The sequence below is a fragment of the Chiroxiphia lanceolata genome, chromosome 3 (genome assembly GCF_009829145.1).
Source record: "Chiroxiphia lanceolata isolate bChiLan1 chromosome 3, bChiLan1.pri, whole genome shotgun sequence".
Lineage (NCBI taxonomy): Eukaryota > Metazoa > Chordata > Aves > Passeriformes > Pipridae > Chiroxiphia > Chiroxiphia lanceolata.
In genome coordinates this window covers 33,814,339-33,830,829 of record NC_045639.1, presented here as the reverse complement: position 1 = coordinate 33,830,829, position 16,491 = coordinate 33,814,339, and the positions used below count along the sequence as shown (strand labels likewise).

At 39.4% G+C, this 16,491-nt stretch overlaps 1 protein-coding gene across 1 annotated transcript in view; it reads left to right on the top strand.

Annotated features, from left to right (window-relative positions):
• The first annotated feature begins 320 nt into the window (after window positions 1-320).
• LOC116784775 (opsin-5-like) overlaps window positions 321-16,491 on the top strand; it is a 28,799-nt gene continuing 12,628 nt past the window's right edge. The window contains exons 1-2 of the mRNA XM_032683712.1: window positions 321-441; window positions 7,825-8,030. Of these exons, the coding sequence (XP_032539603.1) occupies window positions 321-441; window positions 7,825-8,030 (327 nt within the window). The remainder of the gene's footprint in view (window positions 442-7,824; window positions 8,031-16,491) is intronic.

Here is a 16,491-nt window from a genome sequence, read left to right as displayed (position 1 = left end):
TTTAAAGGAAGTTAACTCTTTGTCAGATAAACGCTTTTCATTAAAGATTTCTGCACATAGCAGTAATAAGGATACAAGGAAATCTGCTGTCTTGTGCTGGCCACAGGTTCTCAGGATGTATTAATAGATAGGATTAGTGAAGAATAGGTCAGAAGGCTGCAAAGCTCCTGTCCCTTGAGATTTTCTTCTTTAGATCATTAGTCTTACTGAAGAGCTCCCTTGAACACAGGGAGCAGAAACTGAGGAAAAGGCTGGAACCATTTTATTCGCCAGGACATACTGAGGAAGGGGTAATTTCTGAATCATAAGCTCCACTGAAAATGTCTGTCCAGTTTTCTGCACAGGCACCCTGGAGGAACAACAACATCAGTTTTCTGACCAGAGAGGCAGCTGTAACAGAGCAAGGAGAGACTATCATAGGTTTCTACCTGTTGGCTTTAGGTATGTATTTGGCTTGGATGTGAAAGGAAGCTCTTAAGGCAGAGTTTGTTATCAAGTTCAAAGTGATTCATTTAGGTTTCATCCCTAATGGAACAGGATGTTAGAAAATGCAACTTTTTTTCTTCAACTATTACAAGATCAGAGAAGTACAGTTTGGTTTTGTTAAAAAGATTCATAATCAACGCAGAAATCTTGAGTAAAAATAAATAGTCAAGCATGTAAAATTTCAACTAATGTTCACTGAAATTAATATGAGGGAAGATTAAAAATGTACCCTATCTGAAGTACATGATAATTCTGCATCTTCTTGTGTCTCAGTAGCACTGAATTAATGTTCTCTGATTTTCAGAGTTACGGCTGTTGACAATCAGTTGTCATCCTACAATTACCTCCTGCAGAGACACAAAATATGGTTCTGTAGTTTTAACTTTTTTGAACTGTGCTGTTCTTGTCTTAAATGTTTGATGCACGTAGAAATTGACTTCTTCAAACAGGATGTGTGAAAGATCTAAGTACTAGAACATCATCCTGTGTTAGCAGTCACAATACTAAATGTTTATTTTAGTTCTGCTGGAAGACAGCACTAAGAGTGTACAATAAGGATTTGAAAATGGCAGTCAAGATGAACTGACTCTGATCCCAGGGCAATTTTGGTTTGCTTGTTTAAATATTATCTATTTTGGGCAGACTTATTGCTGAATACAAGGAAACTTTATGAAATTTCAGAGTGCAGGTCTGCTAGGTAATAAAAAATTTCAACCATAAAACCTCACAGGAAAATACAATAAAACTTAACTTTTATTAAATCTGTTCTTCTAAACAGCATATATAAAAATGTCTCTGCTTTTAAATAGTTGGTCTAAACAGATCGTTTTCTTATTCTAAGCTTATTACACATTTCAATTAGCTTATTAGACTGCAGCTTATGCTTGACAAAGGTCTATGGAAGTTAAAATGTAAAATGATAAGTATTTTAATATGTTTACATGAGACTTTCTTTTTTATCTGTAGGAACTAGGGAGGAACAAGTTGTGCTTAGAACAAAAACAGAGATTCTAGCAGAAACATGTATGGCTTCTATCTTAGGAGACTTAATTTGAAGAGTGGTCGTAAGGTAAATTAGATGTATTCCAATTTATCCCCAATCTGTCCACATCTGTGTATTCCTTCATGAAAAGCTGTGAAACATCTGCACCATCAGCTAATGAAATAATCAGTTGCACTTAAGACTAGAAAGAATATCCCAGGTCAGCAAGGCCAGTCCCCTGCTGTGACAATATATAATCTCATTCACAAAGCTATCATGCTCCCTTCATGTAACTGGCTAGAGTTTTTTTGATGATGTTACTCAGTCTTCCAATTGAAAGCCTGTTCTTCATTTTATTTCTATGTGGGATAGGAGCCTTTCCCTGAGTTCTTAGCTAAAGTGATCACACAAACTTTATACCCTTTTTTGTCACTCATTTTAATTGAAATAATTTTTCTGCCTGCAACTAATATCCTATGGCCGGTGTGTGTTCCTGAAGGTATAATCATGCCTTGAGGTTAACTTTTGTATTCTTATTTTAAGCAATTGAGGGTTTGGGTTTTTTTGGTTGGTTGATTTTAAGGGGGGACAGGGAGGTTTAATTATAATTCATTTATCTCCTGTCATAATATCCTTTTTCCTGTCATCCCAGCATATCATCCTAGCAGCCTGATAGGCAGGACTGAATATGGCATCCAGGCAAGGTCTTGCCATCACTATTCAAAATAATATTTACACTTTCCCAGCTCTAGTGATTCCTCCTACCGTTGCCTCTGCATCACACTGGTAGTTCAAACTTCTTCCATCCATCGACCAACAGAGATATTTTCCTCTGCTGCTTCATGATGGTGACCCTACATCTTCTAGCAAATATCTAGGTGCCTAAGCCTTTAGGTTGTATGTTTATTGGATTTTGACTGCTCCAGATCCTTCTGGCCAGCTTAAAAGTACTTGGCATGTCATAGCTGCTGTTCCTGAAACTTGTCTCTGGATTCAAGACTCAAGTTGCATTTCTAGCAAAGTATATATATACAAGCAGCGGTAGCACTACTCCAGTTTAAGTGTAGTGTGGATCTGGTTAAAACTGATGGATGTAGGTATACCTTTTTGCAATGAGAACTTTTGGAAAAAATCTGTTGGTAACACATAAATCAGAAAAGTCCTCAAATCTTTTTCTCCTCAAAGATCTAGTGTCACACTTCTGCAAACACCAGCCACAACAATTTACAGCTATTAGTTTTATGTACACCAATAACTCAGTCTATCCAGGGATGTGGTAGAACAAAGCAGTCTGTCATGCAGACACCCTCTTGCCCTTTTGGGAGCACAGGAAAAAGGCCAGTTCATGCATTACCTTCCTGTACCTCCATTCCTTCTAGCAGTCTGGCAAGACAATCTGTATTAGCAGGAGTCTATGGATGCTTCCTTACATAAAGCTCCAAAGATGTTCATATTTGATACTCTTGGGCTTTTGATGCCTTGAAAAACAGCTTCAATGATTAAACTCCCATAACTACTGTTTTCTTTTCTTGAGTCTTAATATATCAATGCAGCTTCTTGCAAATTCTGACATGCATTTCTAGCAACAAAGGGATGTATGTGGTTGGTGTTTGCACTTCTCTTGAAGATGGAGTTCCTCTGAATCTCTTCACCTGCACAGGATAAACTCCAAAAATTGTTATCTTAGGCCAAGTCTTCCCATAGTCTTCACTGAGGATGTGAGTACCCAAGAACCATGATCTAACACCTTTTGCTGAGATAAGGCCTCTGTGTGCATCCCCTTCTGGAAATTCTCACAGATCACAGGTAGCACAGATGTCATATGTGATAGACAGTACATTACTATATGTGTTGTACATGACACACCAGCCAGACAGTTCAGGATCCAGACAAGGGGTCCTCAGCACACTGCATGGAAACCTGAGCTCACTGTTTTAGCACACTAACATCACAAGCAAATCATCATCAAAGTGTGTTTTGCAAATGCTGATGGATTTTGAGATCACTGCGCTACTTCATGGCATCCAAGTCACTGTTTCATCACTCCCCTTGCTATTGCTTCGGCCAGGAGAACAGCAAAGTGTGGGGAAAATGCAATGCCAATTAGATAGAAGTGATCTATTCTCAGAGGGACTATCTACAAGTGATAGCAGCCACTGAGTTACCCTTCGTTAGGTCATCTGTGTCAGCATCCTCTTTCTGAAGGCAGCACTCTCTTTCCCTCCTTCCCTTCAATGAGCTCAGAACTGTCAGAGACAGACAGGTGAAAGCTTGTCCTTCTGCTAGGATTACATCTGATCCGATTTTGCCTATGCCCTATGAGGTATAGTACTGTGGAAAATCCTTGCGTAGTTTAAATTAGGAGGTGCAATTTAAAAGTGCTGTCCACTGCTGCTGGCTGCTAGATATGGGGGAAAAATATAAAGAATATTTTTCTTCAAAATTATTAGTTGGAATTCATAAGTTGTTTTTTTCCCCAAATTTATACACAATTTGTTCTATGCTTGTTTTCCCTAGTGTCACAGTTAACCGGGACAGTTAGAATAAATACTTGGCATAAAAGGAAATTTTAAGCCAGTAGGAGAGAGCATTTCTTAGAGAAAAAACTCTGATTTTTTGTGAGTGCTTATATCAGAAAGACATGCTGAGAGCATTACCAATCCCATCAGAAAACAGGAACAGACCACAAGACCCAAACATGTCTTTAAAAGGCACACGTTTTCAAATGGTAATAGTAAACTGTTACTTGACAAGTGACAGAATGAGTGTTATTTTGGGACTTTGACAGATAAATCTAAGAAGGTGAGAAAGGAAACAAACTATTCACAGAACATTCATCCACAAAATGATTGCATTTATTGAACAAATAATCTCTCCACGCTTTGTCAACTCTGAAACATGATGACTTCTTCTTCCTGTCAGAACTGGCAATATGCCCTGGACAGGATATTGTGTGTGTACAACTGGCAGCAAAGACTGAAAACAGAGCAGGGGCACTTCACAGTTGCAATAGTTAATGACAGCTTTGCAAATTCTCTGGATTTTATCACTGTTTTAAATAAAGTTTCCTAGGCTGAAAATCTTTTACAGCAAATCTCTTCGGAGAGGCATTTATGCTTGTGTATATGTAGTTGAACCAGTGACTGACTTCATTCATGCCTGCTCTGTATTGAAATGCTCAATCCCATTTATATCCTAGAGAAAGGTTATTTGCTGAAGGAAGACTCTAGTTTGTCTTGTGACAGTGAGACTCGCCTTTTGCTCTCATTTCTTGGATTCTTCCACTTAAGGCTCTATGTACATTTTAAACTGCATATGAGTGAATTGTTACACCCATTTTTTCTATTTTATTCTTGTCAGAAGGCCATGCAATAATATCTAATAAGAGTAAGTCTAAGTACAATGTTATGGGTTTAGGGGAGAGAGGTTGTTTGGTTTTAGGTGTTTTTTCAGTTGGGGCAGTTGTTTTTCTGTTTTGGGGTGGTTTGGGTTTTTTTTGAATCAGTGATCAATATAGGTAGCAACCTCAGACCAGCACATTTATCTGATGGCACAGAGATCCAGTGTCCCACAGTCACTACTGTAGTTGGTAGCACTTCCATGTGACCTCTATTTGTTAGTCTGTGATTTGCTGAGAATTGAGTTCCTTCGATGTCTTTTTTTTTTTTTTTTAATCCTGATGTTAATATGGTCTACTACCCAGACAGATCATTTTAGGCACTGGATATGCCAGTGCAGGTTCTCCACGTACTTTGTTTAAAAGGACCATGCCTACCTGCAAAAGTCATACTTGCTCTGTAACCTTATCTCCCTCAATGATTCCCTCAACTCCACCCTTGGTTTGTGAATGTAGTTCCAAAAAATTATCAAAAACACTGTGTCTCTGTTGTCTCCATCTAAAATGCATAATGTTGTTTTATGTGACATTTTGCTCAATTTCTTCTTAAGACGCTTTAACTGAAAACTCCCTTACCCTCCAGGCTCAGGGGAATTTGCTCTATTCCTGGGAAGGGCAGGTGTCTGACACTTTAAGGGTAGCCCTCCTATACATTACATTGTGTTGAAAAAATTTTGCTGTTTACAAAGAGTGTAATTTTATTTTGTCTGCTGTCTTAGCACTACATCTTCATAATGACAGGGAAAAAAACTTTCATGCCTACTGACTCAAAAATTATCCTACCTTACGGAAGGTAGAACTGACGCACACAAGCAACACAACTTCCATGTTTGCATTGCAGACCATCCCTATGCGCTCCCAAAATCTTCCTCCCCCAGTGCCCTGCTCTGCCTACTTATAATACCTAGACTCAGACAATAGTCAGAAAATCCCTGACTTAAAATGCATCCAGTTGTTCGAAACAAGACTCGATTAAGAAACATTGTCACCTAGTGGCCAGAATAAGATGTATTTATCATTGTTGATCTTATAACGAGATATATACAAATTATACGTGTGTATCTCAGTGTATCATTGCACCAGTGACTATTTCTGGTTAATACCATACGCTGACATTTCAGCTCTTCCCATTTCAAAAGCTCTTCAGTAAACCATATGCATTTGCTAAGCAAGACAGAGCAGCAGCAGCTTGGCAATGCTGCAAAGAGAAGCTATTAAAAGGAAATTGCTCCACAGAAAAAGCAGTTCATAGTGCCGTACAGAGATTGTCCCGTCAACCACCTCCCCTCACACTCCAAAGTATCCAGAGCACCTCAGGAGGGGGTAGGTACCCAACCCATCTATTGGCAGAACGAGTGCCTTGCTCCTCAGCATTTCAGATCCTGATACTCCCACATGGCTTGGAGATTCAGAGGCAATTTTCTCCCCTCCCTTCCTAGCCAAGGCAGCCTGGTGGTGAAGTGCTGGGTTCTTGACGTATGAGGTGATGCTTCCTGGAGGAAAGCAACTGCCCTCTTGCTGTAACATTAAACACACCAGCCATCTTTTCTCTTGTGAACTCCTTTGAATATCCAGAGATGCTGTATAATGCCATCATGTTATATTCCTCTTTATTGTGTATATCCATCTCTCACTGTGTTAATATACAACAGCCTTGCTCTGAGGTATCTACTGTTCGTGCCTGGATAGAGGGCTGTGGATCAACTCTTTTCTTACTTGCCTGGTAGTGTCATACCCTGGCATAAACCACCAGGTGTTACATTCCTAATCCTGTCCTAGGCTGCAGACACTTAAAAGAGGTCGTGTTTTGCTCCACCCTGCCAAGGTGAAGTGAGGCCACCAATGTCAAAAGTGGCAGAGCTGGTCTGTAGGATAGAAACAGGAGCCAGCCGGAAGCCTGGTGCTGCCCAGCCTGCTGCTCAATGCCTTTCCATCAGCCACCCTGGAACCACCCCCTTCACAGGCTAAGCCACATTTTCAACACTGAGCCTGACACTTACAAATAAACATTTTGTTAAAAATCGTTCATTTCCATGTGCCTATGTCATCTCAAAAAGTGGGATGAAAATGAGTGGGGCAATAGCTGTGGACATTTGGAAACTCTTAGGTCTCTCCAACTGAGTAATTGTATGACTTTCTACAGCTTTATAGTCATCTCCCTTGTGTTTTCTTTATAAACTTAGACATACGCATGTCAGGCATCTCTGTTCCTGGAGAGTAAGAGAGGATACAATTTTCTTTAAAAAATAAATAAAAAGAGACTTTAAAATTCTGTTCAAAACATTTGCTTCATATGGATTATCAGGTGCATTACTGAAAAATATTCCCATCTGGGACAGACTTTGCTGCAAGGAGATCCTAGACTGTTCTAAGAGAAGACACTTAATTGTGTTAGCTGCCCTTCTCGAGAGAGGACTGGTAAAGTGGCTCTCTGGCTACATGCATGAATCTTCTGTATCCATTTTTGTTTACAAGGTACCTAAACAGATGCAGCTTTTGACAGATTGTTTGTAGTCTGTGCTTAGCTCTAACAATCTTTCCTCCTTCCTATTTTCCCTAGATGTTACACTCCGTGAGTTCATCTTCATGAATTTCACCTCCATGAATTTCATCCACTTATGGAAAAAAAACTTCTCTAGGCCCTTAAAGTGTGGATCTTTGATAGTTGCAGCAGCAGCTCTTTGTGTTTGTTCTATTACTGAAGTTATTCGCTCGCTCCTGCTTCTGAAATGTACCCAGCTACTCAAAAAGCCTCCATGCCTAGGTTTTCTAGTGGATAATCTGGTTTAATATGCTTCTAATGGAGCAAAAGGGTAATTTTAGAAGAGATGTCATACATTGACACACTCAACTGCTTCTTGCTTTATTTGCTTTTTATATTATAGAATCATAGAATGACCTCAGTTGGAAGGGACCTTAAAGATCATCTAGTTCTATGGATTTAATTTTTCTTTTCCAGGTTGGCTGTCTTGGTTTGGAAACAGCATTGTGATTTTTGTCCTGTATAAACAAAGACATCTTCTGCAGCCTACTGACTACCTCACATTTAACTTGGCAGTATCAGATGCTAGTATCTCCGTGTTTGGTTATTCACGAGGGATCATTGAAATCTTCAATGTCTTCAGGGATGATGGATTCATTATCACGTCAATATGGACTTGCCAGGTAAGACTGGATTACACTTAATTAGACAAAACAAGTGCAACTATTTCTGTGAGTGTGCTGTATATAAATAACCAGACAGTTCCCAAAGAATGAAAAGAGATAGTGACTGACCTTTGAAAAGGGCAGTGTTCTGTTTTGTTACACCTATAAATCTATGCATTTGATCAGTGTTTGACGAATTTTCAGTGTTTTTTTTCCTATATATTTGCAATAGTTCTTACCAGTCTGGGGTTTTTTACTTCACGTCAGAGCTCATGCTCATGTTGGAAAGCTAAGGCGTAGGCTCTGCTTGTCTTCAGCTCACCTGAAGTCAACCTGGTTTTTGGCACTTGAACATTTGGCTTAAAGCAATATAGACTCTTACTTGACAAGGCATGCAGAGCAAATCTCCATACAGCATTTGGGCATACCGATATATTTTAGCATACAACTTTTTGCTCTAAGTCAGTTGTAACTCGTCAATTGCCTTCCTAAATTCTTGGTTGCTTCATTGCCTGTAGTAGAATGAGTATTTTTACTTAATGGCATAGTCTTCCCTGAACTTGGAGGCAGCTTTTTGTTGGAGAACTTGGAAAAGTTATTGCTAATTCTGAAACATATGTGCATAGACAGAATATAAATGCACCCCATGGACAGATAGGCACAAGCCTGGTTCCCTGGTGCTTTTAATAACATCTGTGAGAAAGATTATACTCTGTTTCATGAGGGAATCAAAAATCTGAAAATGACAGGATAGCCTACGGCAAGGTGTAAAAGAAGTCATGATGAAGGAAACGGGAGAAAGAAATAATCCTCTTTTCTTGCTGTTTTGGGTTTTGGGGTTTTTTTCAAAGAGGAAGTTGAGCTATTGTGCAACACAAATGAAAGAACATTTACAGTTCATGTTCCCTCCTTTTCAATAAAAAGGTTCAGTTTCTGCAGAGAAAACTTCAGTTTCCCATTGAGGACTGATTAACATAGGAGCTGTAGCTTGAACTTAAAAATTATTATTTTATTGTTTAAAATGCGTGTCTAGTCATTTGGCAGAAAAGGATTTATCAAAATGAAGCTAATTATTTCCTCAGCAAAATCTACTTTTTTGCTAATGAGAACACCTACAATTGCAATCTAAGGTCTGTTGAGAAGAAACTTTGAGTTTTTTTAAAAATTGAAAGCTTTGAAGTCATCAGATAAATAAACACATACCTGCAAACTGTAAAATTCATTCCCACACTCAGAACCAAACAGATGCTCATTTTCCCCCTATTTCAAGGAAGGTGACTAAGAAAGGAAAGGTAAAATCTGTATCTCCAGGTTCGGTTGTACCTTTGTTGCAGATTTCCTCTGTAAGAAAGGTTAAGCCATTCAGTGTGAAATCCTAAACCAAGATCTGTGACATAAGTTTACGTTTACAGCCTAACAGGTTGAAAGAGGTAATATGAATGACTCTTCTGCATCCCTACTCCAAGTTCTTTCAGATACTTGCTTATACTGTGATTCCTTTTTTTGTGGCTGTAAAAAACAGCACACACAGGAATTGACAAGGCATGGCACACTGTGTCTGTACCTCTGGATTTCCATGGGAACCTCTGTCAGCAGCCTTACTGATTTCTTTCGTGATGCCTCTGCCTGGGAATCCCTCTTTGGTTGACTTGGAGTTATTTAGACTTGTTATGATGATCAGACTTTCTTTTTTGGGGTGTAAAAATACTGGGATGGAGGTGTGCTTGAACTTTATGTGATGGAGGTGGGCTTAATCTCGCTGTGCTTGAACTGCCTTTACAAGGAGAAAAGTGGACCCTAACATTTTTAGGGCACCCAGACAGTTCATTGGTCAGGCTATGTTAAGTAATCTTTTTTAGATCTTCTGGTTTTAAACGGCATTCATTTGTAAAGTTTGGATATCCAGCAAAATTTTGGGATCCAAAGATGTTGTACATTGGCTTTTATTAACACTCTGATTTGCAGAATATTAAAGTTACTGCTTTGATAATTGTCTGTAGGCTCTAAAAGTTAACAATTATCATTCAAAATAGGAACTTACACTGTACTAGTGCTAAGTAAAAATTAGTGGTAATCTGGAAAAGTCAATTTGTACTCTGAATTAATAGTCTAAATTGATTGTGACTTGTTGAGTGGTCAAGCCGGTTATAGTTTTTCGAGAGAAAATCATGTAGGATTCACATTTCAATCCAGATTTTGTTCTGTCTTGGGGGGCGGGGGGGCTCCAAAATATGTTTAAACCCTGACATCCATCTTCTTAATTATTAAGCTTGACAAAAAAAACCCAATGATGAAAAACTAGGTTATGGAAACAGAGTGGCTGTTTTTTAAGAAGAATATTGTGCAGAAATAACAGGAAACTTCTGTGCATAAAAAAAGATGTGAATGTTCCCATGTGTATGTGGATAGCCAGCACAAAGATCATTCTGAAAGTGTTCCATGTTGAACCGTGGTAGTGTTTCGATTGCTTGCTTTTTGGTATTTGTAAAATATGATGAGTTTGTAGTCTGACCAGAATGGCTCTCACATCTAGAACATGAGAAGTAAGGAGCTTGGTGCCAAGAAGGTAAAGCCCATGCTCTCTTTCACAACCCCTCAAAGTCAGTCTCTCTTGCTTCCCTCACTGCACTCAGGCTCCTCTGCAGGTAGCTGAGGTATCAATTTGGGCTGCTGCCTACATGAACATGGCTCTTCCCTTGGCATGGTCCGTGTGTTTTCCTTTACTTGGTTTGTTTTGCTGAGTCCAGAGGATGGCCTTAATTGGCTTTCTGTCATTGTCTGGTTCACTACACATTCGCTCCTATTGATCAGTCAGCTTTTGCTTAGAGAAATTTTATTTTCCCAAGCTAGCCTGTCATTTCTGTTTATGAAGAAATTTCATCAGCTCACCTCACTTAATCCACCTAACTATTTTGTTTTCCTCTGAGTCGGATCTCCTTCTGTGCCCTCAGGTAAAATTTTTCAACATTAAAGTTCACCATTCGTGGCTGCCTCAATTAGAGGGAGTGGGGAAAAGACAGACCAATAGTACTTCTCTCAAATCAGCCCAGTCTTTGAAAACTCTCTGTAGCAAAAGATGTATCTCCAGCTACAAGGACCATCTTGCTGCACACCTGTTGCATGGGACAGATAGGTGTGATCCTGTTCTCCTCCTCTGTATGGAAGAAATGACACTTTTCTTCACCATGCCAAACATTTCTTTTTTTGAAGTCTGATAGAGCTCTTCTGTCAGGAATGAGGTAGTGTGGTAGGTCTGTATCCAAATGCTGCCCCTGTTGAATGCTGTGTACAAATATGGTTTTCCAAGCGTGGCTCTTGGAATTTGATTTCACTTCTTTTTTATCCCTTCTCTGCTCTACCACTGTCTCTTATTCCTGATCTGAACAAGGGGAGGACATTCAGTCTCTAGCACATTCATTTTTTAGTCTCTGGTAATATTATCAGTAAGCAAACTAGTTTGTATGGTAAATTTCAAATCAGAAAATGTAAGCCAGTGATGAAGTGGCCTCTTTCCCCCTACTTACCATATCTCTAGTGAAAAGCTGCCTCAGGATATTTTTTTGTCCTTCCCATATGTTTCTTCTATTCTACTACTATTCTACTATTATTCTATTCTACTGTTCTATTCTGTTCTACTGAATTAGAAGTTGCACTGAAACCTCTAAATAACATTGTGTACAAATGTTCTTACATGTAGGAAGTAGAAAAAATATTAATTCTCTTCAGGTAAACACCACGGTTTTTACTAAACCTTATTCATCAAATGACAGAAAGTTTTTCTTGATCTCTTAATCATGTGGTGAATACAACAAAAGATGGAGACTTCAGGAAGCCTCTAAATATAGGGGAAGGATTATAACTTATCTGATCCCCATACGTCCGTTGCAGTCATGTCTGAAACCAAGAATGGGCTGTGCAGTGCATTAGGATTTGAAATCCTTCATAATCCTGGTACTTCAGTTAAAACTTGTTCCCACTGGTTGACTCTTCTAAATTTCTTATTTTATTTTAGATTTTGATAGTACCGTTTGGTTATTTTAACATTAATTGTATAAATACTTAAGAATTTTACTATGAGCATCAAACAAATTGACAGCTCTTATCATGTGCTCACTCTCTTGGCATATGTTTCTTGAAAAAAATATTATTTATTTCCAACTGCTTCTTACATCTGAGATGTGTCTTGGCTGAGCACAACGTAGTTATCTCCAGGTCATGGTACCGTCACGGACATACCCACTGTCACTGACGTGCTGACTGACGCTATTACGGCAGATGCCCTCACCTCACTATCAGCCTAGGTATTCCCGGTCCATCTGGCTGGCCAGATGGTGCCAGAGCATCCCCAGCAGATCTGAATATGCACAGAAACAGCCTCAGGAGGAAACATAAAAAAAAAAGTTCTGCTTTGAGGTATTAGTTAGCACCACAGTAGCCTGTCTGACAGGATCCACCCCCACTGCCTCTGTCCCTGCAGCCTGCCCTCACCATCCCAAGGGCCAGCCTGGATGGACCTGCCTTCACCCTCTTCTGCTAAAGCTGCTTTGTGTTGTGTAGAATAATAAAGACACTGAGGGGAGCAGAAGAGAGAGAGAAGTTACTGTCTCACCCTGTAGTTGGGTTTACTACAAAGCAGTGAGGAAACACAACATTTCTCCATTCTTGTCTGACATACCCTGGACAGAAACAACTGGCATTGTGGTGAGCAGCAGTAAGCCTCACACTGCACGCAGGTGTTGTCCTACTCCATTAGCCATAATACACTTGTGCACAGTTGCCTGAAAGCATCAGCTATGTGGTGTATGTGTATCCTGAAAGGGCACTTCCTAGTATGGCCAGGGAGTCAAAAATTTTCTAGAAGCATCAGACTTGTGCATGCATTGCATGTGCATGCATTGAGGAGTACATGGCCCACAGAAATATATGGGATTTCTTGCACTGTAGTAGATTTTCCAAGTTATGGTGGTGTAGCTGATCAATTTGCCAGCTGAAATCCCAGTTAAATGGGGATTCCTAAGAAAAGCTAGATTAGTTGTGCAATATCCCTGCTTTAACAATGCTGCTGTTGGACAAGGAGGGCTCCCCTCCCTCCGGTAGGTGTCTGACTACTAATGTAGGGAGATTCTTTTTGTCTCTGCCCCAGTATTTGTTTGCTTTAGGGATAGTAGGACATCCCCTTATGATGAATATTTTTGGGGCTATGGGGATATGGGTCTGGGCACCTTTGGATGGAGAAAAGTAAATCCAGCTCTCCCACACACTCCATGGAGCTTAAGTGAGAATGGTCAGCAGTCCCTCTGCTTTTTACAGTGACACTGCTTAATTTTTAAAAGGTCTTGCACAGTTAAGGGAAGGATATGGCTGTGAATACCAAGAAATCCCAATCTTTTGCACCAAGAAGTAAGACTTTTAAAAATCAAAAGAGAGGTGAGATATGCCCCTCACCCTGTTCTCTTGGCTATATTAGGAGCCTCATTTGATCACCAGCTTTTGCCACCTCCAACCTAAGAGCCAAACTTGGAGCCACAACTCTCCTTTCACCAAGCAAACGACCAAAGCCTATAAGGCTGAGCACAGCAGCCCTTATACTCTTTCGTAGATGCAGCTTCCATCAACGTCTCTTGCTAGCACCTAAAACATCTAGAATCTTTGGTGTTATTATATGTTCAGAGGTCTAGTATGACATTTCTGAGAAGAAGTAATGTCTATCTTTTATAAAATTGGAGCTGAGGTTCTGAAACACCAAAATGAAAATTGCAAAAGTACGAAATTCTGAGAACAGTATGATGAAAATACATGTGCTCTTTTCAGCAGTTTTGGGGGAAGGACTTATCTCTTTTCCTATACACGGGTTGTAAAATATTCCTAAATCTTGTCTGAGGAGGAAACAGAGAATTAATACTTTCTTCTTTTAATAAGATGTTCTGTAAATTGTCTGATAAATCAAAAACACTAAAGACATTTATGTTCTTTTTTAAAACAGAGTAGATTTGGAGAACATTGATTTCTGTCCATTTAATATAACTCATAAAACCAACCAATTTTTTAGTTAGCTAGACTATCAACTCTCTTGACTCAGTTAGTGATTTTATGCATTATGTAAATACCAATACAATAAATGTTTACATACTACCATATGTGGTATTGTTCTGGGGGAGATGAGCAACCAGGGGTAGCTCAGCAGTTAGTGTGACCAGATAACAAAAGCAATGTCAGATTGAAAGAACCAAAATGAAACCTCATAAATTTTTTTTCTCCCGCCTTCCCAGTACTGGGGAGATTACAGAGGAAAATGGCAGACAGTGTCACTACTGCCCAGTATCTGTAGGCATTTTTTGTCAAACTTCTTCCATCTTAAGCACTCATTCACATTGCTCCATCATCCACTCATTTTTTCCTTCACCAAATCATCCAACTTTCAACCCACTCCATATGTAACAAGCACCCTTTGAGTGTATGTCTCACCCCCACATCTGCCTCTCATTCTCCGCATTAGCCAGCTCTGTGAGTACCCTACTCACCACAAAGATCTTGCTCATAAACCCTACACAAATCCAAAAGGTGTTCATCTAGAAAAGTAAGTCCACTGAGGTGGATAAAGGTTTGCTCCTGCTCACACTCTGCCCCAGATTGCTGCTGCGAGATGTAGTGATGGTTACCATGACTGTCCTTGCCCACATCTGAGAGTACCTGAATGTTCTTCCATGTTTTTCCTCCTCTCTCTTCCTGTGGGAACCAGTCTGTGCAGACACACTTTGAGTTCACCTGTACTTCCAGTTGTGTTCTGGTTCCACTGCACTGCAGGAGCACCTTCCTCCTTAGCACGGTTTTCTGCAGTAGGCTAACTTTGGCAGAGGTTTTCCACCCAAAGACTGAGCTAATTCAATCTTGATTGGTGTAAAAAATCTTTCAATATCACTGTATATCCCAGTGTCCAAGCAGGTTGATTGAGAGTGGTCCAGGAAAAAACAGGGTTTTTTTCTCAAATCATAATAGACAAGGAATGTCTGTTTAGTTGAAAAATTTTCAGCTATCTGCCTATAAGATATTAAAAGAATTCAAAAAAATGTAAAAGGGAGTGAAAAATAGCTATATACTATCCTAACACAGTACTAGGGTGTGATAGTGCTGGGATTTTACTTATATATAGCTTATCACTCCTGACATTTCAGTAAGATGAAAATAACTCAAAGTTAAATCACGGAGCTGGCACTAAGAGCATTAACAGATAAAACAGGTGTTAAAAGTGCTGGAGAAAAGCTGTGTACTGTTACCTCTGTATTCAACTCATCTCAGCAGGCTGATTCACTGTGAAAGGTAGGATGTGGAGACTGATCTATAATGCAAATTCAAAAAAAAGAGTGCCCTTTACTTCACCTGTGCTGTGCTACTAAGTCTTCTTCTCGCAGATATGTTTTTCTGAAACAAATTTATATCTCAATTATGAACACAAGAATGTATCCTCATTCTTGTTTACTTGCACAACTGAGATTTGGACACTGAAGAAAAATGTTGCAGAGATATTAGTCTTCCCTATATCTTTATGTCTGGTCTGCCTTGATATAATCTGTAGAGTGTGCACAGTGCAGTCAAAGATATTAAAGCAACTCATGTAGACATCTGTGAGCTAAATTTTAATGAGAAAAATACTTCATCTGCAGGCAAGGGGGGAAAAACTGCCTTAACACAAACAGAACCATTAGCAACATAGAAGATCATTTCAGTGTAACTAATGTGACTGCAGGGAAGTTCCGCCAGCTTTCATTATCCATGAGTTTTCCCTAATTTTCCTCTAAATTATTATTTCTGCAGTCAATTGCGACAAATTAGGGAAGTTATATATTTAGTACTTGAAAAATTACGAATGCCCAAACTATCTGTTTCCTTGTTTAACAAGTCTGACGTAGCCCCTCCTGTGACACTCTAGAACTGTGTCAGACCATATGCTGCTGCCTGGAAAGGCCATTGGTTGCCTGATAGTGCTCCTACAGAACCAGGAATTTACAAAGCCTTAGCTTTAATTCCTGCACTTGCTTTTCCTCTCAGAGGGCTTTGAAAAATCCTTTTCTTTTTTACTTATTTGGAAAATAGTAGCCTTCCTCATTCTTCTGTGCTGATGTGTGTTTCTAAGAGATTAAATGTCTTCCCTCCAAAAAACCTGTGCATCCCTCCTTTGTCTTTCAAGATCTTCCTAGCATGGGGCTGAACAATTGGTGTTCTTCTGGCTCCTGCCTGTGTGCCACATCCTCTCACTGACTTTTAAGCAAAATTTAATTTGAATCTTAAAGATCATCCTGACAATATCTGTAAATATCTTAAATAGTCTTACCTCACATTTACTCATCTTCTATTTCACAAATATCTATTCCATTAAGTCAGTACACTGCTAGTATGTAGGAAGAAATTCACATCCTGAGCCAGATCCTATGCTGGCTGAATCAATGACAAGATGACTGTAGCTTGTAATGAGCTGTATATG